Source organism: Pongo abelii, chromosome 1 (assembly GCF_028885655.2).
Source record: "Pongo abelii isolate AG06213 chromosome 1, NHGRI_mPonAbe1-v2.0_pri, whole genome shotgun sequence".
NCBI classification, from domain to species: Eukaryota; Metazoa; Chordata; class Mammalia; order Primates; family Hominidae; genus Pongo; species Pongo abelii.
The window spans coordinates 29,439,415-29,465,290 of NC_071985.2; the positions used below are offsets into that span (position 1 = coordinate 29,439,415).

The window sequence follows — 25,876 nt, forward strand, 5'->3', positions numbered from 1 at the left end:
AGATACACACACACAGATACACACACACACACACACACCCCCCTACATACATATTTTCTCTCCTCCTTTTTAAACATGATTGGTAGCCTAATTATACACATTGTTTTGCACCTTAAGCAGATTTTTTTCAAATGAAGATCATCTGTGGGGACTAAGTGAGCGCTTCATTCTCAATTTAGAAATTGATAGTTTAAATATAAGACAAAACTGACTAAAGACAAAACAGTGGGATAGAGGGCTCTTTAAGGATCTTCCAATCTGTATGAATAATGTATGGTCATACACCACATAATGATGTGTCAATCAACAGTGGACTACATATATGACATTGGTCCATAAGATTATAATGGAGCATGTATGGAAACCTGATATATAGCACTTGATATTGGCATTGCAGATCAAGTGGGGGAAATTATTGATATTCAGTAATGTTGCTGGGATATTTGGTTTTCCATATAAAAATATACGTATATCATCTAGGTTTGTGTAAGTACAAGGTATGATGTTTGCACAATGATGAAATCACCTAACAACGTATTTCTCAAAATGTATTCATGTCATTAAGTGACGCATGATTGTAGTTTTTTTTCTGTTTCCACAATTAGAGTGAACTTTGTGATGGGTTTCCCTTAATGGCTTGATAAGAAGAAAAAGCTGTTACTGAGATACTTTGGTTTTACATTTGTTTAGCTGAGTATCAAATTTTGCTGCCTCTTAGCTCTCATGTCATATACACAGTGTCTCCTTAAACAAGAGAATGCAACAGTTATTTTTCTTTTTGACTATTAAACTGAATAACCAGAGTTATAGCAGGGTAGAAGAGAATGTAGAACTCACCTTTTACTTTCTTAGTGCTTGTGAAAGTGCTAGGTTTCATAGAGTTATTTTGTTGAGGTATGTCATAGTGAAACAATGGAGAATGCAAATGCAAATACATTAAAATTTTTAGCCAGTAAAACCTTGTTTCTAAACTCCAAACAGAGACCATACTCTATCCTGAGTAATTGTTGATGTTTCAAGAAAATTATTATTGTCTGAAATAGTTTTTTATTGCAGACCTAGTTTATTTTACAAGCATCTATCTCTGCAACTTTTATTCTAGTTAAAAGAAAAACTTGAGGCCAGGCGCGGTGGTTCACACCTGTAATGCCAACACTTTGGGAGGCTGGGGTGGGCGGATCGCTTGAGGTCAGGAGTTCGAGACCAGCCTGGCCAACATGTCAAAGCTCCGCCTCTACTAAAAATACAAAAAAATTAACCAGGCATGGTGGCACACACCTGTAATCCCAGCTGCTCGGGTGGGGGATGGGGGGCTGAGGCACGAGAATCGCTTAAACCTGGGAGGTGGAGGTTGCAGTGAGCCGAGATCGCACCAGTGCACTCCAGCCTGGGCGATGGGGTTAGACTATTTCAGAAAAAGAAAAAGAAAAACTTACATCAATTTGGCTAATATGCACACATAAGTACACACATATATGTGTGTGTATTTATAGCCATTGTTTTTATTACTTTTTAGGTGGTACTTTCACTGAAACGGTGATCTTACTATAATTTCAACTGGCATAAAATTTTTCTTTTTTAGTGGGAGAATAGGTGTGAACAGGCTCTGTCTCTATTACAAATACATTGCCTTAAAAAGAACCTTGTAAAAGAGATGTCTGCATAGAATCATAGCTTTTGTTACATTTGGCTTTCCTAGATTTTGTGGACAATATCTCTCAACTTTTTAAGAGATGTCTCTACTGTTTTTTTTTTGTTGTTGTTTTTTGTTTTTGCTTTTGAGATGGAGTTTCGCTCTTGTTGCCCAGGCTGGAGTGCAATGGCGCAATCTTGGCTCACTGCAGCCTCTACCTCCCAGGTTCAAGCGATTCATTCTTTTGCCTCAGCCTCCCAAGTAGCTGGGATTACAAGCATGCACCACCACACCTGGCTCATTTTGTATTTTTAGGAGAGACAGGGTTTCTCCAAGTTGATCAGGCTGGTCTCAAACTCCTGACCTCAGGTGATCTGCCCACCTCGGCCTCCCAAAGTGGTGGGATTACAGGCGTGAGCCACTGTGCCCAGCATTTCTACTGTTTTTTTAGGTTAAAACATTATCTTAGGGGCTAGGCATGGTGGTTCATGCCTGTAATCCCAGCACTCTGGGAGGCCGGAACAGGAGGATTGCATGAGGCCAGGAGTTCAAGACTGGCCTGGGCAACATAGCGAGACCCTGACTCTACCAAAAAATAAAAATAAAAAAATAAGCCAGATGTATGCACCTGTAGTCCTACCTACTTGGGAGGCTGAGGCAAGAGAATCTCTTGAGCTGAGGAGTCCGAGGTTGCAGTGAGACAGGATCAAACCACTGCGCTCCAGCCTGGGTGACAGAGTGAAACTCTGTCTCAAAAACAAAACAAGAAAACAACAACCTTATCTTGGGAATGAATATAGAAGACTTATAAATACAGAAATAACTCATACTGAAGAAAAACTAATCTATTTTGAACTTCAGAGGTTTATTTTCATTCGACATGAAAGCAGTTGCTGAATGAAGAGATTTATCTTTTACTTTTCATATCTGCAGGTTGGGTCTTGAGGCCAAAAAAGAAGAAAATCTTGCTGATTGGTATTCTCAGGTGAGTATGCATTCAGTTGATTTTTATGTTTTAAGTCTCTCAATGGCTGCTTTATGTTTAGATTCTAAAATACGGGCACAAAGGCAATAGTAATAATGTTGTATAATGCCTTTAATAATACATAGTGTAGTCATTTAACATGACACTATTTTTCAACATGTTAACATAAAGTCTTGAATTGAAAAGTAGTACCATGAGATAGTGATTGATTTTTTTTTATTTTTTTTTTTATGGTGAGGTAAAGGGATTAATTTAAAGCCACAAAGTTATAGTCAATAGCAGAGGCAGGATTGGAATTCAAGTTGTTTTTTTTTTTTTTCTTTTTTTGAGACGGAGTCTTGCTCTTTCGCCTAGGCCCGAGTGCAGTGGCACTATCTCGGCTCACTGCAAGCTCCGCCTCCCGGATTCACACCATTCTCCTGCCTCAGCCTCCCGAGTAGCTGGGACTACAGGCACCCACCACCACACCCGGCTAATTTTTTTTATTTTTAGTAGAGACAGGGTTTCACCGTGTTAGCCAGGATGGTCTCGATCTCCTGACCTCATGATCTGCCCGCCTCGGCCTCCCAAAGTGCTGGGATTACAGGTGTGAGCCACCGTGCCCGGCCTGTTTTTTTTTTTTTTTTGAGTTGGGAGTGTCACTCTGTTGCCTAGGCTGGTGTGCAGTGGTGCGATCTTGGCTCACTGCAACCTCCGCCTCCTGGGTTGAAGCAATTCTCCTGCCTCAGCCTCCTGAGTAGCTGGGACTACAGGCACACACCATCACGCCTGGCTAAGTTTTGTAGTTTTAGTAGAGACTGAGTTTCACCATATTGGTCAGGCTGGTCTCGAACTCCTGACTTCAGGCAATCCACCCACCTCGGCTTCCCAAAGTCCTGGGATTAGGCCTAAGCCACCATGCCTGGTTGAATTCAAGTTTTATGGAGAGTTTGGAACCCTGTTATATGTTGTTTTTCAGTATAGTCAGGTCTGTTTTGCTTCCATTATGACCTCCCACATTAAGGGGATGTATCAACAGTAGAAGCCTACAGATTTGAATTTTGGTTATCATACTCTTGCCACTTAACACTAGAATTTTGGTTCAATGTAAGCTTTAAAGACTATTTTTCTTTTAAAAAGGTCATCACAAAGTCAGAAATGATTGAATACCATGACGTAAGTGGCTGTTATATTCTTCGTCCCTGGGCCTATGCCATTTGGGAAGCCATCAAGGACTTTTTTGATGCTGAGATCAAGAAACTTGGTGTTGAAAACTGCTACTTCCCCATGTTTGTGTCTCAAAGTGCATTAGAGAAAGAGAAGACTCATATTGCTGACTTTGCCCCGGAGGTAAGTGAGCTTGCTTTTTATTTTTTGCAGTGTTCTCTGACAAACTCGAAAATATATTTTCAACTTTTGAGTTTAACAGCCAATTTTGAAAAATGTAAAGCCATTTTTGTTTAAAAGTTCTGTTTCTACCTTTATAGCAAGTAATGATTTTGTCACATTAATTAACTGACTTTTAATATTTAGAAGGTCAGTAACTGTGTACCTTTCCTCACAGTGAACAGCAGCGACTATTTTAACTTGCCTAAATTGATATAGCAAATATTAAAACAGAGGAAATTTGCCTGCATTTGTACTGTTGCTCCAAAATGCTGTTGAAAAAAAAAATGTATGAAAAATGATTTTTTCTTACTAGGTTGCTTGGGTTACAAGATCTGGCAAAACCGAGTTGGCAGAACCAATTGCCATTCGTCCTACTAGTGAAACAGGTGAGAATAGGCCTTGGAGTGCAGGAGAATGCTCGCTGAATGATAGAGACAGCTTCTAGAGTTGAGTCTCAGCTTTTGCTTTGTGATAGGTATAATCTCTGTTGACAATATAAAATTTCATGAGTGTTGATAAAGATTGAATGCAGACTTAAGTTGTCTAGAGTTTTATTCTCTAATATTCATTGCAGAGCTCTTTATCATTAAATTATAGGATTTTTAATTTAAATACTCATTTTTATGCTGTAAATTTTTAGGACTTTTCAAGGAATTTTATTCTTAGTATAATTTTTATTGTTGGAATTGATTATAATATTGCAAATACAAATTTTTATGCCATAATTATTTTTAAATTTTAATAATATATTTAGATTTGCATTCATGTAGGGTGTTCATAGGTTGCTAAGTACTTTTACATCATCTCGTGTTATTCTTACAACAGTGTTGTGAGGAAGGCAGGGGCAGTTTTTGTGATTTCCATTTTGCAGGTAAAGAAAAGTCTCTGAAAGATTAAATGATTTTTCTAAAATTACGTATGGTAAATGGAAATGCTGTTGGAAAATTTGAGGTTTTGGGCTTTACAGTGTCTTTCAAAGTGATCATTCATCTGTAGAGTTCAGGATTGTCTGTTCTTATTGATATTTCTAGTGATACTTTTGTATAATACATTATTAATATTTTGATACCAGTTTTTTTCTCTCAGACTATTTGGCAAAGTTTTGTTTGTTTTGGTTTACTAATTATAGATCATAAGCAGGCTATTCTAAGACAGGTATCTTCACTTTGCACTTCATTGCAAGAGCTTTCATACTCTGAATAGATGCATCAGATATAAATTAATTCTGCTTCTCATACATAACTGCTGGATTCAGCAAATTGTTTAGCTTCTATAAACTCAGCTTTCCACATCTTTAAAACTGAGATTATGATACCTACTTATGCGTTGAGTGTGAGAATTGAACAGGTCAATGAATGCAGAGAACTTAACATAGGACATGATCTTTATTTGTGTTTTTAAAAACAAAACATGAAAATCATCAAAGTACATTAACTGTTATGTGAAGAATGTAAAATATGATCAAGTTTAGATTTGTATCCTTGAGTAATATACTTTATGAAATAGATAATACTATTCACTTATTATAAACATTGGAAATATAGTTACACAAACATACTTTTTTTTCAAATTTATTTATTACATTTTAATTCCTATTAATTATCTTGCTGGTTTAGCTTTTACAGCCTTAAAGGAGAAATAAAGCCTTAAATGACTGTCTCTATTTTCCCATGTCTTTCAGTAATGTATCCTGCGTATGCAAAATGGGTGCAGTCACACAGAGACCTGCCCATCAAGCTCAATCAGTGGTGCAATGTGGTGGTAGGTATTCACCCCCTCTTGTATTCTATTATTATTCATTTTCTTTTTTTTTTTTAAAAAGCATATTTTATTTTCAAAGGCTTGGGAATATGGAACTGTTTTTGAAGTGTTTAAGATAAATTGTGATTTTTGAGTACTTATTATATAAAATGGTAATAAAAATTGGAAAGTGGCTGGGCGTGGCGGCTCATGCTTATAATCCCAGCACTTTGGGAGGTCGAGGAGACAGATCACATGAGCCCAGGATTTTGAGACCAGCCTGGGCAACATGGCAAAACCACATCTCTACTAAAAATGCAAAAATTAGCCAGCTGCGTTGGTGTGCACCTGTAGCCCAGCTACTTGGGAGGCTAAGGTAGGAGGATCATTTGAGCCTGGGAGGCAGAGGTTTCAGTGAGTCATGATTGCGCCACTGCACTCCAGCCTGGGGGACAGAGCTAGACCCTGTCTCCAAAAATAAATTGAAAAGCTCTTTATAATGACTAAATTGTTTTCTTGCCTCTTCCAGCGTTGGGAATTCAAGCACCCTCAGCCTTTCCTACGTACTCGTGAATTTCTTTGGCAGGAAGGGCACAGTGCTTTTGCTACCATGGAAGAGGCAGCGGAAGAGGTATAAAAAGTTATTTTCCATATTAACTATGTTCCATTTTTTTTGTTCAGGCTCTGCAATTTTGTTATTTAAAATGTATGTAATACCTGTTAAAAGCAAAATCAAATTAATTCAGATGTTCATAGATTTAAGTAACTGCTTATTGGAATGTTATTAATAAGGGAAATAGGCTCTTTTAAATTTTTAGATGAAAATACTTCTGAACTTTAATGTGTAGAAAAAATTATTTTTCAGGAAATTTTCATTTTAATACTGTATATCTTAACATTTATTTTCTCTTATATTCTAAACTTATATATACATTTTAAAAAGTTATTTGACTTCTTTTTACATTGCTTCGTTGAATATCTTTCTTAATAAGTTCACACTGGCTGCTTTAACCTTTTCATAAAAAGAGGTTTTTATTGTTCAGATTGCTTTTCCCACACAATTAGTCTTAAGTAGTGCAGTTTTATAGATCTTAATGAATAAATGTACCCTAAATTTGAACACATTTACATTTAAAATGTTACAGGTCTTGCAGATACTTGACTTATATGCTCAGGTATATGAAGAACTCCTGGCAATTCCTGTTGTAAAAGGAAGAAAGACGGAAAAGGAAAAATTTGCAGGAGGAGACTATACAACTACAATAGAAGCATTTATATCTGCTAGTGGAAGAGCTATCCAGGTATCAAACTGCCACATAGGATTCATAGGTCACTGTAAGCACAGTCCATGGACAGATCCAATAATTTCTTCTGTCATCACAGAAGTAGACTCTTTTAAAAAATAAGTGTTTCATGTACTTTTGTATAATAATTTCAGACAAATCTATCCCATTCCTCTGTTTCCATGGTTCGTTAAGTCATGGTATGTATCCTGAACTACTACTAAAATATGAATTCCTTTTTAACTGTTGTAGGTAAAATTACTGCTATAAAAGGGGCTGCCCAGAGCAAAATGCTTGTAAATAGTATTTTTTGACTAATCTTAATCTCTTATTATGGTAATTATGCTTATAATTAAAAACCTTATTTAATGTAAAAAAAGGGAGAAAAAAAGTCTAGTGCCATTTTAAAGCATGTGACCTTATAGTAATCATTTTCAAGGGCATAATAGGTTATTAAAAATAAAGCTTATTTTTCTCTCTCTCATTTAGGGAGGAACATCACATCATTTAGGGCAGAATTTTTCCAAAATGTTTGAAATCGTTTTTGAAGATCCAAAGACACCAGGAGAGAAGCAATTTGCCTATCAAAACTCCTGGGGCCTGACAACTCGAACTATTGGTGTTATGACCATGGTTCATGGGGACAACATGGGTTTAGTATTACCACCCCGTGTAGCATGTGTTCAGGTAAGGAAAATACTCCTGTTTATCATTCATTTATAACAAGCCATATTTACTAAAGGAAATTTGAAAGGGTGATTTTCTGGATATCATTCAGGCAGATTTCTCTGATAATAAAAACAACGTGGAATGCAGTCTGGATCCTAGTGTTTTGTAACTGTGTGTATCATTTATTTATTGTTTCTTACTCTTTTAATTTTTAAGCTACTTATATAAACATTTTTAGAAGTCATTTTTTAAAAACGGTTTATAATATGTTAAATCTTGGGCATGCAGGCTCACGCCTGTAATCCCAGCACTGTGGGACACCAAGGCGGGCAGATTGCTTGAGCCCAGGAGTTTGAGACTAAGCCTGGGCAACATGGCAAAATCTAGTCTACAAAAAATTAGCCAGGTGTGGTGGGATGCACTGATAGTCCCAGCTACTTGGGAGGCTGGGGAAAAAAAAAAAAAAAAAAAAATATATATATATATATATATATATGTAAAATAGATTAAGTGAAATATAGTAGGTCAGATGAAAATGCATTTAGCACAGATAAGTGATTTGCAGGTAATTAGTAGACATTATGTATAGATTAGAAATCACACAGCTGATTTGTGTTAATAATATAGCCACTGATAGGTTTCGACTTCTGAGAGCTCATTACTTCTATATCTGTTTCTTTGCATACATTTGGGACATTGTGCTGGATTCTAGGTGGTGATTATTCCTTGTGGCATTACCAATGCACTTTCTGAAGAAGACAAAGAAGCGCTGATTGCAAAATGCAATGATTATCGAAGGCGGTTACTCAGTGTTAACATCCGCGTTAGAGCTGATTTACGAGATAATTATTCTCCAGGTTGGAAATTCAATCACTGGGAGCTCAAGGTAAGTTCCTCAGTTTTATCTTTACCCCCAACATCTGCAATTTGAGTTTAGATTTTCCTCTGCATGTTTTTATAAAACTTGAGGTTTCTCATTACTTTCCTCTATTTTGATAGTTGTGAGTTTTTTTCTTCTTCACTTAAACTGTTGAGCACTGACACAGTTCATAGCTTTGCAATAGTGATACCTAAATTTAAAATGGTTTTTGTGGAAGCTTATTTTTATTATGTTAGAATAAAAACGATCTCGAGCCCTTGTGTATGATTACCCTCACGTAGCTGGTATACTAAAATGTTTGTGCCAGGAATTCATAAAATAAATAAATTATTTACATAGTAAGACCACCAGAATAACAGTACATGGACATCACTTAGCTGTCTTTGTTATAGCTAATAGTGAAACATCCGAGATTAATTTTATTCTTGAGTTTTCACACCACATTGTTTCATACCAGTTTGATTTTTATTTTGTTTATTAAAGCCAGTCTAAATTCTGCTTTATTGTTTGTAATATAACTTTCATTTATTGCACATTGTCATTAATAGATTATCTGTGCCCTTAATTTTGTTTTATAAACTTATAAACTGTTCTGAAATGATCTGAGATTCCTTATGCATACGTTATATTTCTTCTCCTCTGGGCATGAAGGTATTAGTCTAAATGACCAAAGAGTATAGTTGAGAAGTTTATTTTCATTTCTCTTGGTTCCAAGTGCTCTCAATAGCTCAGTGCTCCAGATATAACCCAAGAGTATGCAATTAGATTCTCCTGGGAGGCAGGGACCAACCCTTGCAGCTATGCAAGGGCAATCCTTTGTCAATTCAAAACTAGAAATGGTGAGAATGAAAACTGAGATTTGTTGCTCTGTGTGTCAAAACCAAAGCCTGAGTTCTTGTCAGATACATTTAACAATACTCTTTTAAGGATATTTTTCTTATCAAATACTTGCTATGCTAAATATTTTTGTTCAGTTGATTTATTTTTTCCTCAGTGTGTGGTACTTGTTGTTCTTCTGTGAATCTTTATTGTTCTTTTGATCTTGGGTTCATACTCCTCTACCCCCAGAATGGTATGATAAGTGATTATTTGAAATTAAAATACTTTTTTAAGTTAAAAAAAAAAAAACTTGTAACATTTTTTCTTATGCTGAAAGAGGGAATCTTACTGGATCTAGAATTAGGAATCGAGACTATATAAACTGGTATTATAGGCGACAGGATGAGAGAATGTATTGAGATTGCAGCTGCATGCTTTCAAACTATGGAAGCTCAGCAATATTGGGAATATTAAGTATTTATACATCTAGGGTTCCCAAAGTTGCTAATATTTATCATCTTATTTGTTTCAAATGGCCCCTGAGGTCAATTTCCTGTGCTGAGGAATGGTAATTATATTGATAATTGTTTCCCTTTTATGTAATATACCAGCTTCTTTATATGCTCTCCTAAACATGAATTTTTTTTCCATGTCATTTCCTTTTTAATTGCACTCCTTTTTGCTTACTTATAAATAGCTATTGTGTGATGCTAGTAGCAGTTTCTCTAAACTAATTTCTACTTAACCTGGGCTATAAAATGTTAAAGGAGAAATTTATTGCTGGCTACTAGCGGGATTAAAAAGAAAAAACCATCCACGTTCATTCCTGAAATCTTTGTACCCTTTCCTCTTTTATTCATTTCTCATCCTTAGACTGACTTGGCTTTGTCTTTGTCACTCTTCTTTTAGTACCCTAGTGAGCTTATACTATGTTGGGGAGGTATTCTTAGTATGAGTTGGGTCTTCTACAGCTTCATTGTCTGTATTCCTCAGGAAAGAAAATAAAGCACCTAAGTTCTAAACTTGACGCCTCAAGTTAAAGAACATTGAGAAAGAGAGTTTACTATCTAGTGGAAGGTACTAGTTATACTTTTTAATGCCATTTTAATTCCATTTAGTCAAAGAATTTCTAAGGAAAAATATTTTAGGAGATCTGGATTTATATTTATTTGACAGCGATTGATCAAAGTGTGTGAGCTATGTATACACACATTTTGAAACTTATTCAGATTAATAAATAAGCTATAATATGGTTTGATTGTGAGGCCAGAATCCAGCAACTCCTGTAATTCTTCTTTGGTACCCCTTCCTATATTATGAAAGTATAAAGGGGAAAATAATCTGAGTGAATTAACTACTTTTCTTTTTACTGTGTGGAAGGAGTAAGATAATTCTGTGTTGCTGTTGAAACAAAACACAAATCTTTTAAAGTTAAATTTGTAACTAGTTTTAGAAAAAAACTATCAACAAAATATTTGCTTCCTCCATGATTTGGCTTCAGATTACCTTTTCAACTTTCACTTTTCATTATCCCCTTTCTTTTCTCTCTTGTTCACAGACAGCCTGTTTTTCCACCTCTGTGTCTTTACTTGTGTGATTTCTTCTACCTGGGTTGTAAAATTTTTTTATCATGCAACAGTCACAAACTTACAATAAAGCAAGTCCAATACAAATAATTAAATTTTCCTGCTTGAATCATTTGAAAATAAGATGCTAACCTAATGCTCCATCACCCTACAAACATACTCTCCTACATAATCACAGCACAACCAACATAGTACAACCAACATATTCTCCTACATAATACAACACAAGTTAGTATAGTAATGTGCATACATTACTGTAGTCTTTCTAGACCCCCATTCAGCTTTCAGGAGCTGTCTGACTAGTGTTTCTTTATAGCAGAAGGACCTAGTTCAGAATTATGTGTTGCATGCAGTTATTATGTATCTTTAGTCTCTTTCAGTCTGTAGTCATTTCTCAGGTTTTCTTTGATTATCGTGATCTTGACACAGCACATTTTTTATTAGCCTTTCTATTAGCTAATTCATATTTTATGGATCCATGATTTCCAGTATTAAGCAGATTATAGAATCTGTTACTAAGGTTATTTGTTTTGATGCTCCAAGTGTCTCCGGCTTGACCATTACGATCCCTTAAAACTGGCTTTTGTGTCCTTTTGGCATTCTCCATCATTCTTTAAGCACTTCCTTGCTGCTTGGCACAAGATGTTGTAGGCTTATCTTATACTTTTTCTACCCTGGCCCAGGAATTAGCCATATCTCTAAGAAGCTCTGGTTCTTTTGAGTGGAGAATGGTATTTAGTGCTGGGTATGCTCGTTGCTTTTGAGCTATCACTTCTCCCGGGCCTTCTCAGTAGATGGAGCTACTGAATATTTATATATATGTAGATATCCATACACACATACAGATACGTGTACACTTTTACCACCATATTTCCGTATCTATTTATGTATGTTGAAAACCAAGAGTTTATATCTGTACTTTAAATTCCAATAAAAAACCACAGGGTGGACCTGGCATGGTGGCTCATGCCTATAATCCCAGCATCTTGGGAGGCTGAGGCAGGTGGATCATCTGAGGTCAGAATTTCGCCACCGGCCTGTCCAACATGGTGAAACCGTCTCTGCTAAAAATAGAAAAATTAGCTGGGCTTTGTGGTGGGTGCCTGTAGTCCCAGCTACTCAGGGGGCTGAGGCAGGAGAATCGCTTGAACCCGGGAGTCGGAGGTTGCAGTGAGCCCAGATTGCACCATTGCACTCCTGCCTGGGTGACAAGAGCAAAACTCCGTCTCAACAAAAACCGCCACAGGATGCATTCTAGTTTTTCTCCATTTTGTGCTTGTAATTCCCTTTTCTGACAATGAAAAACCCAGCTCGAATTATCCTTAGTACATGAATTTATTAGATTAGTCACCCTGTATGCCACCAATCTCTCGTTGCCATTGCCACCCCCTCCTCTGCGTGAATGGGCTCCTTATCCTTCGTGGGCTCTGTCACTCTATACAAAGCTGTTCTCATGTGCAGATGCCCTCTTGCCTGACTCAGGCTCAGACACCCTGCTGTGGGCTACCAATGGCCCTCTCCTTTTTCAGTGTAGGATCCAGTCCTATTGCATTTTGCTGTCATGTCCTTTTAGTTTTCTTTAATCAGAAGTAGTTCCTCAGACTTTCATTGTCATTTGTGACACAGGCATTTTTGTAACTATAGGTCAGTTTTTTATAGAATATTCTTTAATTCGGATGAATAATTTACTTATTAATTTTTACCTTCTCCAGTAACTTTTCTTCTCTCTTCCAGCTGAGGAATATTCTCTCACTGCTGACTTTCTGTATTAATTTTTGTTGTTTATATGTGTGTCTTATTTACCCTACAAAGCATGAAGCTTCTTGAGGACAAGATGTATTTCTTATTCATCTTGTAAATCTCATTGCACTTAGCACTGTATCTTACAAATGCATGTAATACATCCAGTATAATACATTGGATAAATAACTAAAGCAATAAAATAATGTAATATTTAGCATACAACAGTTTGTTCCATTGTGGTTTTTTTTTTTAATATCATTTTATAAAATAAGTCTTCCCTAGGGGTAAATAAGGACTTCTAGAGTAATATTTAAAATTTTTCCTATGGCATTTTTGGGGTGACCACCCGGCATCTAAATTGTATATGGAAGCATGTAACTTAGGAAAATCCCAAGTTAATTTTAGAGGATTATTCATTCAAAAAAATTGCTTAAAATCTACTATTTATCAGATAAGGTTCTGGGCCCTAAAAATGTGGTGTTTCCCTAAGCCTTAAGGATTTTAATCCCCTTATGGGATACACATTCACAAGATTGAACATTCCCAAGTCATAAACTTGCATATAGTCCATCCTTAAGTTGCTTTGGAAAAACCAAAGAGTATAGGGGAGTGGTTCTTAAACTGTGGTCCTAGGACCAGCAGTGTCAGCGTCACTTGGAAACTTGTTAGAAATACAAACTCGTGGCCAAGTACGGTAGCTCACGTCTATAATCCCAGCAATTTGAGAGGCTGAGGCGGGCAGATCAGTTGAGGCCAGGTGTTGGACACCAGCCTGGTCAACGTGGTGAAACCCGTGTCTACTAAAAATACAAAAATTAGCCAGGCGTGGTGGTAGGTGCCTGTAATCCCAGCTACTCAGGAGGCTGAGGCATGAGAATCAATTGATCTTGGGAGGCAAAGGTTGTAGTGAGCCAAGATCATGCCACTGCACTCCAGTCTGGTCAACAGAGTGAGACTCTGTCTTCAAACAGACAAAAAAACAAATTCTCAGGTCCCATCCCCAGCCTACTCTAATAAAAGACTCTGGAGGCAGGACCCCGAAATCTGTGCTTTAGCAATCCTTCCAGGTGAACATAATGCATGCTAAAGATAAGAGTATCCAGAATGAGGACTTTTCAACCAGAGAATACCACTGTATCAGGAATGAGTCAAAAATGTGTCATGTTACTGATCCCCTCAGTGGCCTGTAGCCTCAAAAAGTCTTCGTTTAACCCATTCCTATGCAAATACGTTTTCTGCATGCTATTTTGTGAGAAAAGTTGGGAATGTTGATCTAGAAACTACTCTGTTTCTCCATGAAGAACTTCTGGGGTAGTAGATTTTTTTTTAGGTTTATGCCTTCTTACTGGAATAGGTTTCTACAGTATCTCAGCATTATTACCTGTTTTGCTTTTTTCTCTTGTTTTTTTGGCTTTGCCTTTGTTTTTTGGGTTTTTTATAATTTATTGTAGATAAAGCCATGAATTACATCTGTATATTCAACTGGAGACATTCATATATCATTTTAACTGCCTTTTTTATCTTATAGGGAGTTCCCATTAGACTTGAAGTTGGGCCACGTGATATGAAGAGCTGTCAGTTTGTAGCTGTCAGACGAGATACTGGAGAAAAGCTGACAGTTGCTGAGAATGAGGCAGAGACTAAACTTCAAGCTATTTTGGAAGACATCCAGGTCACCCTTTTCACAAGGTAGTTTCTTAAAATTGCTTATGTCTCTCTCTCCAGATCTTCCACCACCTTTGAGATCTTTACCAAGGAATTTTTGGGGTTGCCCCAATTGGAAGCAATTGTTCCCTCCCTCTGAACCCCCATGCTACTTAATTTGCCACTCTCTAGGTTTTTTACTTGTATTATGGTTATTTTTCTAAGTGCCACCTGCTTCCTACTAGGTTTGCAACAATGAAGTTTCTGTCCCCTGGACTAATTTGGGTTAATTTAGATCTAGGCTTTTATGAGATATAAATGTGAGGGCTTCAGGCATTGACTGTCATCTGCTGGGTACACATTGGCAACACCGGAGAAGCTTTAGTAAATACCAGTGCCTTCCTAGAGATACTAATTTAATTGGACTGGAGAGGTCCTGGAAACTATACTGTTAAAAGCTCCCCCAGGGTATTATAATATAGCCAAGGCTGAGAACCTCCTGACTGGGGTTGGGAATGAGGGATAGAGGAAGGCCTTAGGTCCACCCTTACCTAGGTAGAGAGTCTTTTAGAATCACAGATCTCAAGGCAGTCAAGGCAGAGGCACCAGAAGATTAGTGGCTTAGCGTGGCACCCTGTTTTCTTTCTCTGCCTACCTGGAGCAGAAAGCAGAGAGGAAGGCCCACTACCACTGAGGATAGAGGTGCGGTTTGGGAGAGGGTAATGCCTGCATCTTATATAAGGACACTTATATATTGATATGAGATATTATATCTATCTTTTATGTATATTTCCTCTGAATCTGGAAATATTTAAGACCAGGGAGGTTTAAAAAATAACACAGACTCCCATAGGTAATGTGTTAATGCCAGGAAAAGAATGTTGGTCATTAGAGATTTAACAGCAGTAACAAAAGTTATGATCACCTGTTGTGTGCTTAACACATTTCCCATGCATTTAAGGCTCACAATAGTGCAATGATAAGGTAACTCTGATATACTGATGGTCACTATGAGTAACAGACTTGAGATTCAAATTGAGTCCTTCTGACTCCCAGGTTGTCTTTTCATGAAATTGTGCTTATGTGTTTCATAAAACTTTGTCATATTTGTGAGAACAATTATGTATTGTTTTCTAATTTTGTTTGGTAGGGCTTCTGAAGACCTTAAGACTCATATGGTTGTGGCTAATACAATGGAAGACTTTCAGAAGATACTAGATTCTGGAAAGGTCAGAGAGTTTGGAAAACTTTTCAGTATAAAAATATTTCAGTAAATTGTATTTTAAGGCTCATTGAATTTATGCATGGTATTAATACCTTTTTAAGCCAGTCACATAAAAAGATAGTACGTTACTCAACATTTATATATATGTATAAATACATAATCTATATAGTCTTCATTTTATATTAATATATGTCATATAAATATATAATCTAAATATATAGTCTTTGTTTTATATTTATATATGTCTTATATATAAATATAGTGTGTGTGTGTGTGTGTGTGTGTGTGTATATATATATATAGTCTTTGTTTTCTACTGGCTTTTTTCTAAAGCATTACAACATTGTACCATTTTGGGGGTAATACTTGTGAACTGATTATGTAAGTTTTTTTTCCCATGTTTGATATGCTACTTTCTAAAGAACATTAATTCTGTATGTCTCCTTATTTCTTCATTATTGAAAATCTGTGTTATTTCAGTTTCTTGTAAGTTCCTAAAGTAACCATTGTTCTAGCTTTAGAGCTGTCATATGCGGCTGCCTAAAACAAAGTGAAATGTCAGTTTCTTTCCATTCCCTGACCGTACACACTCAGCTCTCAATTGATTGAAATTTGTGAATAATGAGAAGAAAACTGTTGATTATTCTAAGCCTGTTTTTCATAATGAGGGGCTACCTGGCTCCTTAGAACTCCATAGGCTTTCCTAATTAGGTAGTTAATGGCTCTTTAAGATTTAATTGATTTTATATATTGGGTATATGCAGTTGTTTCGAGCTGAAACTTTAAAGTTTCATAAGGAAGAATTTGAGATTTGCAAAGTTATTTAATTATTGGAATGAATCACTTATGGACTTTAGTATTCTGGTATACATGTTTGAATATACAGCCAATCCTGTGTCCTCAGGTTACAAGTGAGAAAACCATGGGCCAGTGTCTAAATGAATACCCCAAACTATACAGAATTTAGATCACTCTTCTGACTAGGTTTAATGCATTTTCCTCTGTATCTTTTTTTGTGTTTTAAATTCATGCTGAGAATGAGCATGAATTTATGTAAAGCTTTAATTTTTATGCATAACGTATTAATATGTCTCTTATTTCTTGAGTTGGGAAAGTCTCTCTGGCTTTCATTGTACTATTCTGTAAAATGAGTACAAAATAGATAATATCAAAATCCTCTTTAGATCTATAATTCTTCAGTATTTAGCCTTCTGTCCTTATTGGGTTATTGCTTTTGTAATTTTTCACCTTTCTGGGTTCTGTAATTTTTCACTTGACTCAAACTTCCTACTTTTTCTTTTTTTTGGTACAGGGTCTTGCTTTGTTGCCCAGGCTGGAGTACAGTGGCGTGATCTCAGCTCACTGCAACCTCTGCCTCAAGGAGAGTTCAAGTGATTCTCCTGCCTCAGTCTTCCACGTGGCTGGGATTACAGGCGCCTGCCATGACACACAGCTAATTTTTGTATTTTTAGTAGAGATGGGGTTTTGCCATTTTGGCCAGGCTGGTCTTGAACTCTGACCTCAGGTGACCCACCTGCCGTGGCCTCCCAAAGTGCTGGGATTACAGGCGTGAGCCACCGCGCCTGGCCTCAAACTTCCTACTTTTAATAGAAGGCTAGACAGTGGGTAGCCATCTGTAGCACTGTATTTTTTCTTTCACTCTAATTTATGATTTTTTTTGTTCTATTATTGAATTTAAAATTTTCCTTTATTGTAGAAATACTATAGTCATGTTTGCTAATACATTTTACTGAAGGAGCATAAGATACCTAGATAACTAACGCTTCATCACCCTGCATTAATGTTCACCTAATGAATTACTTGTTTTTCTGTAATTTCCTAATCTCTATTCACTTCTGAGAGATGTCTTTTGAAACATGTTAAAGCAAATCCCAAGTGCAAGGAAGGGTTTGCAGAAGGAACTCTTGAGTGTGGACTGCGTGGCTGAGAGTAGTTGATGAGAAGCTGCTGAAGAAGCTGGAAGCAGGTTGCTCTTACTGCCAATGTCTCTTGGGTCTCCACTTTCATAGATCTCTAGATTTTCAGCTGCTTTACACTGTATTTCTAATATGTGGAGATTATTCACAACTTTGCTATTCCCCTCATTAACTCTCCAGGAATATTTTATAGGGCTACTACATAATTGTTATTGAAGACAAACCTCATTTTGAAGTAGACATGCTTTAAAAATTAGCATTCACAACTAGGAGAAATTTTAATACTTGTTGGCCGGGCCCAGTGGCTCACACCTGTAATTCCAGCACTTTGGGAGGCTGAGGTGGGTGGACCACTTGAGGCCAGGAGTTTGAGACCAGCCTGGCCAACGTGGCGAAACCCTGTCTCTACTAAAATTACACAAATTAGCTGGGCATGGTGGCACACGCCTGTAATTCCACCTACACTAGGAGGCTGGGGCACAAGAATTGCTTGAACCCAAGAGGCAGAGGTTGCAATGAGCCAAGATTGTGCTACTGTACTCCATCCTGGGTGACAGAGTAAGACTGTGTCTCAAAAAAAAAAATTTTTTTTAATGCTTGTCTAGTCTAACATCCACAATTTATTAAAAGAAAACCCAGAGCTAGAGATTTTCAAACACGTGGCAAATTTCAAAATTAAAATAAAATCCTAAGTATCTTGATTCGGCCTTCGTTTTATGTAGTCTAAGAATGAAAAATTGAAAGGTTTTTTTTTTTTTCTTACACAAAATGATTTTAGGACTTTAAAAGTGATCCACTTACCTATATAACATGTTAGGAACATTGTGGCATAAAGTGAAATTTGCGTGATTGTTAATTATTACTGTTAACAACACATTAAAAATCAGTTTGCTATTTTTGATGTTCCTTTTATCCTCCTGATAACTATTTAGATAGGTAGAGCAGGTGTAGTCCAGGTTTGAAATGAGGGAAATATAACTGGAGTTCAACTGCTTTTCAGCCACTGTGTTTTAGCCAGTTTATGGGGAGATTTGAGGGTACTGCAAAGATGTCTTTGTTGTGTCTTGATGTGCCGTGAGCGTGGGTTTTGGATAGTGGAAAAACATTCTTTCCTATCTTTTATAACTGAGCAAAGTTCCTAGTAGGTTTGCAAAGGTATCATAGCCTGAAAAAAGGTTGGGAGACCTATCCTTTTTGCTTGCCAGTTTAATATAGAACTCAAATGTTCCTTCTACAGAATAGAATTGAAGGAGTTATAAATACTGATTACTTTTCCTTTTCTTAATTAGATTGTTCAGATTCCATTCTGTGGGGAAATTGACTGTGAGGACTGGATCAAAAAGACCACTGCCAGGTAAACCTAATTAACTGACAAAACTTTTGAAATATTGCAATGGAAAGGAATAGCAATTTGCAGCATAAATGAGTGGAATTCTTATTTGTTACTAATTTCAGGGATCAAGATCTTGAACCTGGTGCTCCATCCATGGGAGCTAAAAGCCTTTGCATCCCCTTCAAACCACTCTGTGAACTGCAGCCTGGAGCCAAATGTGTCTGTGGCAAGAACCCTGCCAAGTACTACACCTTATTTGGTCGCAGCTACTGAGGGATGAACGAAACCCCCCTCTTCAACTCCTCTCACTTTTTAAAGCATTGATATTAGTATCTTCTCAGATACAGACCGTTTTATGATTTTTTAAAAAGTAAAAGTTCTAAAATGAAGTCATACAAGACAATTATTCTTATGCCTAAGTTAACAGTGGATAAAAGACTTTTCTGTAAACAACCCCAGTAATAAATATCATGAACTAATATGGTTTTTGTATTCGTTTCTGAAAAACCTGCATTATGTACTGTGAGGAAATTTCTACGAAGAGATAAAGACAATTGAAAGCCAGATGTCTGTTGTTGATCTAAGCACTCCCAACATGTCTAAGACCCTGAACCGCCAGTTATACCCTACGTTGATAGGTCTCGAAGCACTTTCTTTCCATAGCTCCTAATACAGAATCTGAAATTGCCCTGAATCTTTCTGTTTCAAAAACAAAGCAAACCCACAAATGGAAAAAGCAACAATAATAAAGATTTCCCTTGAACTTCTGTCTTTTTCTAGTTACTATCAGGTCTTTGAAATAAGGGTTACAGTTTCTGTCTGAAAGAGTGATAAGCCCTCCTCCCTTCTTTTTTGCTTTCTACTTTTCCTCACCCTTCTGCCCCCACCATAGCACTGTTTTCACTGAGATCATGAAGGGTACTCCTGAGCAAAGCTCATGTTGACTTCTTAGTTTCATGTCTTACCATATCACCCTGTTGCATTTGATACTTTTTAAAAAAAATTATTCCTATGACCTGCCCTCTTACATCTCTGACCGTTTTTAGTTCCATGTCTTTCACTGACTTTTCTTCCTGGGTATGCCTCTTTGACATTGGTTTACTAAACTTCCATATTTGGCCGTCTTCTCGTGCCTAATCAGCCTCATCTAATCCCACAGTTTCAAATAGCATTAATAGGCTAATGACTCCAATATTTTTATCTGTATGTCTGAGTTCTAGATCTTTTCCAACTGCATACTCAATTATCTTGAGTGTCCCATCAGCCATTCAGGTCAACATGTCCCAAAAAGCTCATTTCACTCTTTACCCCCAGACCTCCTCCTATAGTATTTCCTGCCCAGAAGATTAGCATTGCCAAAACGTTCGTCATAACCCAAACCAGAAACCTGAGAGCCCCCCCTGGGCTGTCCCTCCAACACCATCATCCATATTCACTTGGCCAGCAAAACATGTTGCTATTACCTCTAATTCCTCTTGGGTATTCCCTTTCAAAAACGTGTGGATTGCCTGCAGGCCTTGGTACCTCTTGTGCTGATTACTGCAATGGACTCCAGTCATTTCCAGTCCAGTCCACATTTTCACAGTGTTGTTTTTCTTTTTCCTAACAGTTTATTAAGAATTTTTTCTTCCCCTTAACACCTCTTTGTATTTCAACATCACTTAAAAGATAAAATTTAAACTAGCCCATCTAGTTTCCTTTTCAATCCAGCAAAGTCCTTTGCAACCTAACCATTTGGGGTTTCCTGTAAACAACGTGGGCTATTTCCTGCCTGTGCCCTTTGCTGGGAAAATACCTTTCCTCCCTCATTTCTAGTCCACTTGGTCAATCTTTTACCAATATTTCCAGTCCACTTGGTAAATCTCTTCCAATATGCTTTTACACTTGGTAGTGATAAATACACCAGTAAAGGAAAATGCATCAGAAAGGACTTGCATTTAAAAAAAAAAAGGACTTGCATTTTGAGCTGTGCTTTGAAGGATGAGTACAATTTCAATAGGTAGAGGAAGGAGGAAGGACATTCCAGGTAGAGGGAACAAGAGATGGAAAAGAACAAAAGTACACACTGTATGAGAAAGCAAGAACTGTTCTTAGCATTGGTAGGAAATTGTCAGTTGAAAGCAGACTAAATAGAGCATGCTTTCAAGACTCATGTCTTGAATATGTGCATTCATATACCTAAGTTAGTGAAATTGATTTCAATGGACTGAAATATATATAGTCACATTTTTATACTCAGAATCATAATTATGTATTCATTTATGGCAGTTCAGAATGCTTTGCCTTCTATCCTTAGTGTCTACATAAACTGCCTAAGTTCAGTTATAAAATGGAGAGAAGTCTAACAGCTATCTCAGTTACTCTACCTCATAGAGGAAGGCAGTTAAAACAATGCCCAGCACATAATAAATAGCTGTTGTTGGTTATGACCATTATGTAGGGTCAACTGGAAGTTGCTTCTAATATATAATTCTAGTTATAGTAGTTACTTCAGCTGCTAATTGTTTTTCTGCAAACCAACATAAATGCTTTTAGGGGACAAGGCTTTTTTTTTAACCAGTCCATGATAAAAGCCCAAAAAGTACATTAGAGATTATTCACATTTTTCCCTGAAGCCACTGGCCATTTTGGAGGAGGTGGCCGTCTCTGGTGCAAAGACAAATCCTTAATATTACGTTTTGAAACTTCAGATGAGTAGCACTAACGACAGAAAAGCTTGAAGTTTGCTGCTTTAAAGGAAGTCACTATTTAAAGAAACTCTACATTAAGTACTTTTGTTAAGCAGGGAATCCTTTACTCAAAATGTACCTCTGGCACATTGGCCTTTTTTCATAAGTTGAGGTTCAGCTAAAGTATCAAAATATTTTCTTGAGTGTGCTTTTCAAAAGAGTACATGAACCTGAATGAAATGAACACGATTTTATTTGCAGGTGACAGCTGTAAACTAGATGTGTGACTGACAGTTTGTGATTATGCACCTCATGTTTATTGCAGCCAAAAGAAAGCAGGTCAAGGCATATTTACTACTGACTCCATTCACTGGGGCCAGTGTACTACATTACATCTTAGCAATTTCTAGTTCATCCATGAGAGTGTGTTTTTCATTATGCCAGTAAATCACATGAATCCTTAATGAGAATTGGACAATAATGGTTGGCTTGCCAGTGAAGAGGATTTAAGTCTTGATAATAGCAGCATCAGAACATTCATAAAGCAAGCAAGGAGGAAGGCATTTTGACCGGAGAGTGGACAGATCACCCTATTTATGTCTGACTCTAGTTATTAATATTAGTTATCTGCCATATAACTGTGGTGTTCAGGTGTTGCCAGTACCATCAAAAAGTTGGGGGAAGTAGCTACCACTACCCTATTATTTTCAAACATAACTTTGGTCCTTTGCTTGTCACTTTTACTATGTCTAGAAAGTGCTAGCCGTTTAACAAATTTGAGTGCCTCTCTGTGCACAGTGCCAGAGGATACAGTAGTGAGTAAAGCGAAACATGATTTTTCTTTTTCTTGGCTGTATCTCCTTGCAGTAGTTCTGTTTGAGATGCCAAATTAGGCAATCACTCAGTGGTGGAAAGTGAGATGGGGCACTGAATTGGGTTGAGTGTTGTCAGTAAGAGGCCATAGTCTGGGTGACCCTGACTAAGAGGGTCTTATCTAATCATGAGATTATCCCCGTCACCAGTGGCAACACACTGAGAACTTTGTAGTTGAGATAATGCCTGGAAAATCACTCTGCCACACCATCAGGCTTAAAATAACAGGTAGAACCATATTCATCTTGTGGTCAATAGGCAATTTTAAACCAATGTCTTTGTTCAATTTTATTGGAAAATTTATGAGTTTGGAACATCGAAAGTACTGAAATGATATAAAATATTTTATTAATATTTAAAAAGCATCATGTAATAAGGATATTTCAAAATACATTTGAAGTATGTCACCAAAACCAAATTTTGTGATGAAATATCTGTTGATGAGGAGGTTGAGGTATGATACAGGAGCTGGTGATGATGATAATATCAGTATTACTTTATATGTGGGTAAATATGTAATTGTACCATATTTCCTTCATTCATTCTCTCACTCTTCTAGACAATTATTTCATACCCTTCTCTCCTCAAATATGAATGCTTCCTTTTTTTGACTTTCAGTTGATCATCTTGATTTCTCTTTCACTGAGACGACAGAGGCAATAAGGATAGAACGTCTGGGACCTCCTACATCTACCCACCTACTCATGTCCATACATTTCACTTTCTCTGCTGTTTCAGGTGAACTGTCTGTTCTCAGAGTGGATGCCAGCCCCTCCACGTGTGCACTAAATCTCATCCCCTCTTGCCTTCTCAGTCGTGGCACATCAGCAATTCTCCACTATGTATCATCAGGTTTTCTTTCTCTCCTGGTTCTTTCCATCAGCTTACAAACATGCTGTTATTTTTCCCAACCTAAAAATACCCTTTCTTGACTCCACATCCCTTTCAGTGTAGAGCAAAACTCATTGAAAGGATTCTCCACACTTGCCAGCTCCAATTTCTCTTCTCCATTCTCTTGAGCCCCCATCTCATTTACCCTCAGCACTTCCCTGAAACCACTCTTGTGAAGATCACCCAGGGCCTCCATAAGGTGCAATCCCATCGGCATTTCCAGCCCTCATTTTGCTTGCCCTCTCAGCACTTGACTCAGCTGATTCTCCCTCCTCTTTGAAACACATTCTTCCTTGGCCTTCAAAACACTATACTCCTATTTTTCCTTTTATCTCTCTAGTCCTTCCTTCTCACCTCTTCAAATTTTCTTCTCTTCACATTTTCTTGGTGGCCTCATCCGGTCTCATGGCTTTTAATATTATAAATTATCAACTCCTGAGTTCACCCTCCCCTGAACTCCAGGGTCATTCAACTCCCAACTAGCTTTCAACTTGGATATCTAATACCCCAAACTTAACATCATCTCCACCCCTCACCCCATGCTGCTCCTACAACAGTCAACTTTGTCTTACCTTCATCTCAGTTGCAACATCACTCTTCCAGCTCAGAACCCTAGTGCCATCTTTGTTGTTGTTGTTTTGGAGACAGAGTCTTACTCTGTTGCTGCCAGGCTGGAGTGCAGTGGTGTGATCTCGGCTCACTGCAACCTCCATCTTCCGAATTCAATCGATTCTTGTGCCTCAGCCTCTCGAGTAGCTGGGACTACAGGGGTACAACCATGCCCGGCTAATTTTTCCATTTTTTGTAGAGATAGGGGTTTCACCATGTTGCCCAGGCTGGTCTCGAACTCCTGGGTTCAAGCGATCCATCCACCTTGACCTCCCAAAGTGCTGAGATTACAGGTATGAGCTACCGTGCCCAGCCCCTAGTGCCATCTTGACTATTGCCTCTCTCCTACCTAATGTTTAATTACTCAGCACATGCTGTTGACTCTAATTTCAAAATCTCCTGGATACCAGCCAGCTTCATGTGTGTGTGACCTGAGCAGTTGCACCGGGCTCTGTGCTTGGTTTAGTGCTCTGCTGTTGCTGTCTTGAAATTATTAATAAGTTAAAAAAATTGGAGTATGGTAAAATACATGTAACATTTACTATCGTAACCATTTTTAAGTGTATAGTTCAGTAGTGTTAAGTATATCCACATAGTTGTGCAACCAGTCTCATCTTTTTTTATCCTTGCAAAACCAAAACTCTGTACCCATTAAACAACTGCCCCATGTCACCTTCCCTTCAGCCCCTGGCAACCATCATTCTCCCTTCCATTTTTGTGAATTTGAACTTGACTGGAGATGCCTCATATAAGTGGACTCACAATATTCATCTTTTTGTGGTTGGTTTATTCCACCTAGCAAATGTCCTCAAGGTTTATCTATGTTTTAGCATGTATTGGAATTTTCTTCCTTTTAAGGTGGAATAATATGTCCTTGTATGTATATAGACCCCATTAAAAAAATTCTTTCATCTGTTGATGGACACTTGGATTGCTTCTGCTTTTTGGCTATTGTGAATGATGCTACAAATATGGGGTACACATACCTCTTCAGGGCCCTGCTGTCAAATTTTTTCAAGTTTTTATACACAGAAGTGGAATTGCTGGATCATACGGCAATTCTAGTTTTAAGTTTTAGAGAACTGTTATATTGTTTTCCATAGTGGTTGCACTGTTTTATTTATTATTTATTTATTTATTTTAAGAGAAACCACTCAGACTGCATCCTCTCCCTCTTACTCTCTTAGAGGAAGAGAAGAACAATCATCAATGGCAAATAGCAGTTGCAGTGAAGCAACACCAAGAGCCAACTTCACGCTCAGGAGAGAATACTGAACCTCCTCCTTGTGGTTTCCATGGCTGTGCCATTTAAAAACTCTTCTTCTTCCTTTTATTTGGGGGGTGGGGGGATAAAGTCTTTCTCTGTCACCCAGGCTGGAGTTTACGGGCACAATCATAGCTCACTGCAGCCTCAATCTTTTGGGCTCAAGCAATCCTCCCGTCTACTTGTCTCCCAAGTAACTGGGACAACAGGGAGCATGCCACCATGCCTGCCACCAGACCCTTGCTATGTTGCCCAGGCTGATCTTGAATTCTGGGCCTCAAGCGATCTTCCCACTTTGGCCTCCCAAAATGTTGAGGTTACAGGTGCACACCATCACGCCTGGCTTAAAAATTCTTGATAATTGGCTGGCCATGGTGGCTTACACCTGTAGTCGCAGCATTTTGAGAGGCCAAGGCAGGCAGATCACTTGAGGCCAGGAGTTCCAGACCAGCCTGGGCAACATGGTGGAACCCTGTGTCTGCTAAAAATACAAAAATTAGCTGGATGTGGTGGCTCACGCCTGTAGTCCCAGCTACTTGGGAGGCTGAGGCACAAGAATCACTTGAAACCAGGAGGTAGAGGTTGCAGTGAGCAGAGATTGTTTCACTGCACTCCAGACCGGGCGATAGAGCATGACTATCTCAACAAAATAAAACATTCTTGATAATTTTTGAATAATGGAACCTGCTTTTTTGTTTTGCAGTAGAACCCATGAATTATGTAGC

At 37.7% G+C, this 25,876-nt stretch overlaps 1 protein-coding gene and 1 non-coding gene across 4 annotated transcripts in view; one reads left to right on the forward strand and one right to left on the reverse strand.

Annotated features, from left to right (window-relative positions):
- EPRS1 (glutamyl-prolyl-tRNA synthetase 1) overlaps positions 1-19,324 on the forward strand; it is an 83,291-nt gene extending 63,967 nt beyond the window's left edge. For all 3 annotated transcript variants that reach the window (XM_063725138.1, XM_054520220.1, XM_054520227.1), the window contains 12 exons: positions 2,567-2,618; positions 3,738-3,947; positions 4,300-4,372; positions 5,668-5,747; positions 6,256-6,357; positions 6,872-7,027; positions 7,499-7,696; positions 8,391-8,564; positions 14,235-14,395; positions 15,501-15,579; positions 18,802-18,866; positions 18,968-19,324. In XM_063725138.1, the coding sequence (XP_063581208.1) occupies positions 2,567-2,618; positions 3,738-3,947; positions 4,300-4,372; positions 5,668-5,747; positions 6,256-6,357; positions 6,872-7,027; positions 7,499-7,696; positions 8,391-8,564; positions 14,235-14,395; positions 15,501-15,579; positions 18,802-18,866; positions 18,968-19,118 (1,501 nt within the window). In that variant the 3' untranslated portion in view covers positions 19,119-19,324. The remainder of the gene's footprint in view (positions 1-2,566; positions 2,619-3,737; positions 3,948-4,299; positions 4,373-5,667; positions 5,748-6,255; positions 6,358-6,871; positions 7,028-7,498; positions 7,697-8,390; positions 8,565-14,234; positions 14,396-15,500; positions 15,580-18,801; positions 18,867-18,967) is intronic.
- A 5,712-nt stretch (positions 19,325-25,036) lies between these two features.
- Positions 25,037-25,246, reverse strand: LOC112130862 (small nucleolar RNA U3). Its single transcript, XR_002913047.1, has one exon. It is a non-coding gene; the product is annotated as a small nucleolar RNA U3 (small nucleolar RNA).
- Positions 25,247-25,876: the final 630 nt, after the last annotated feature.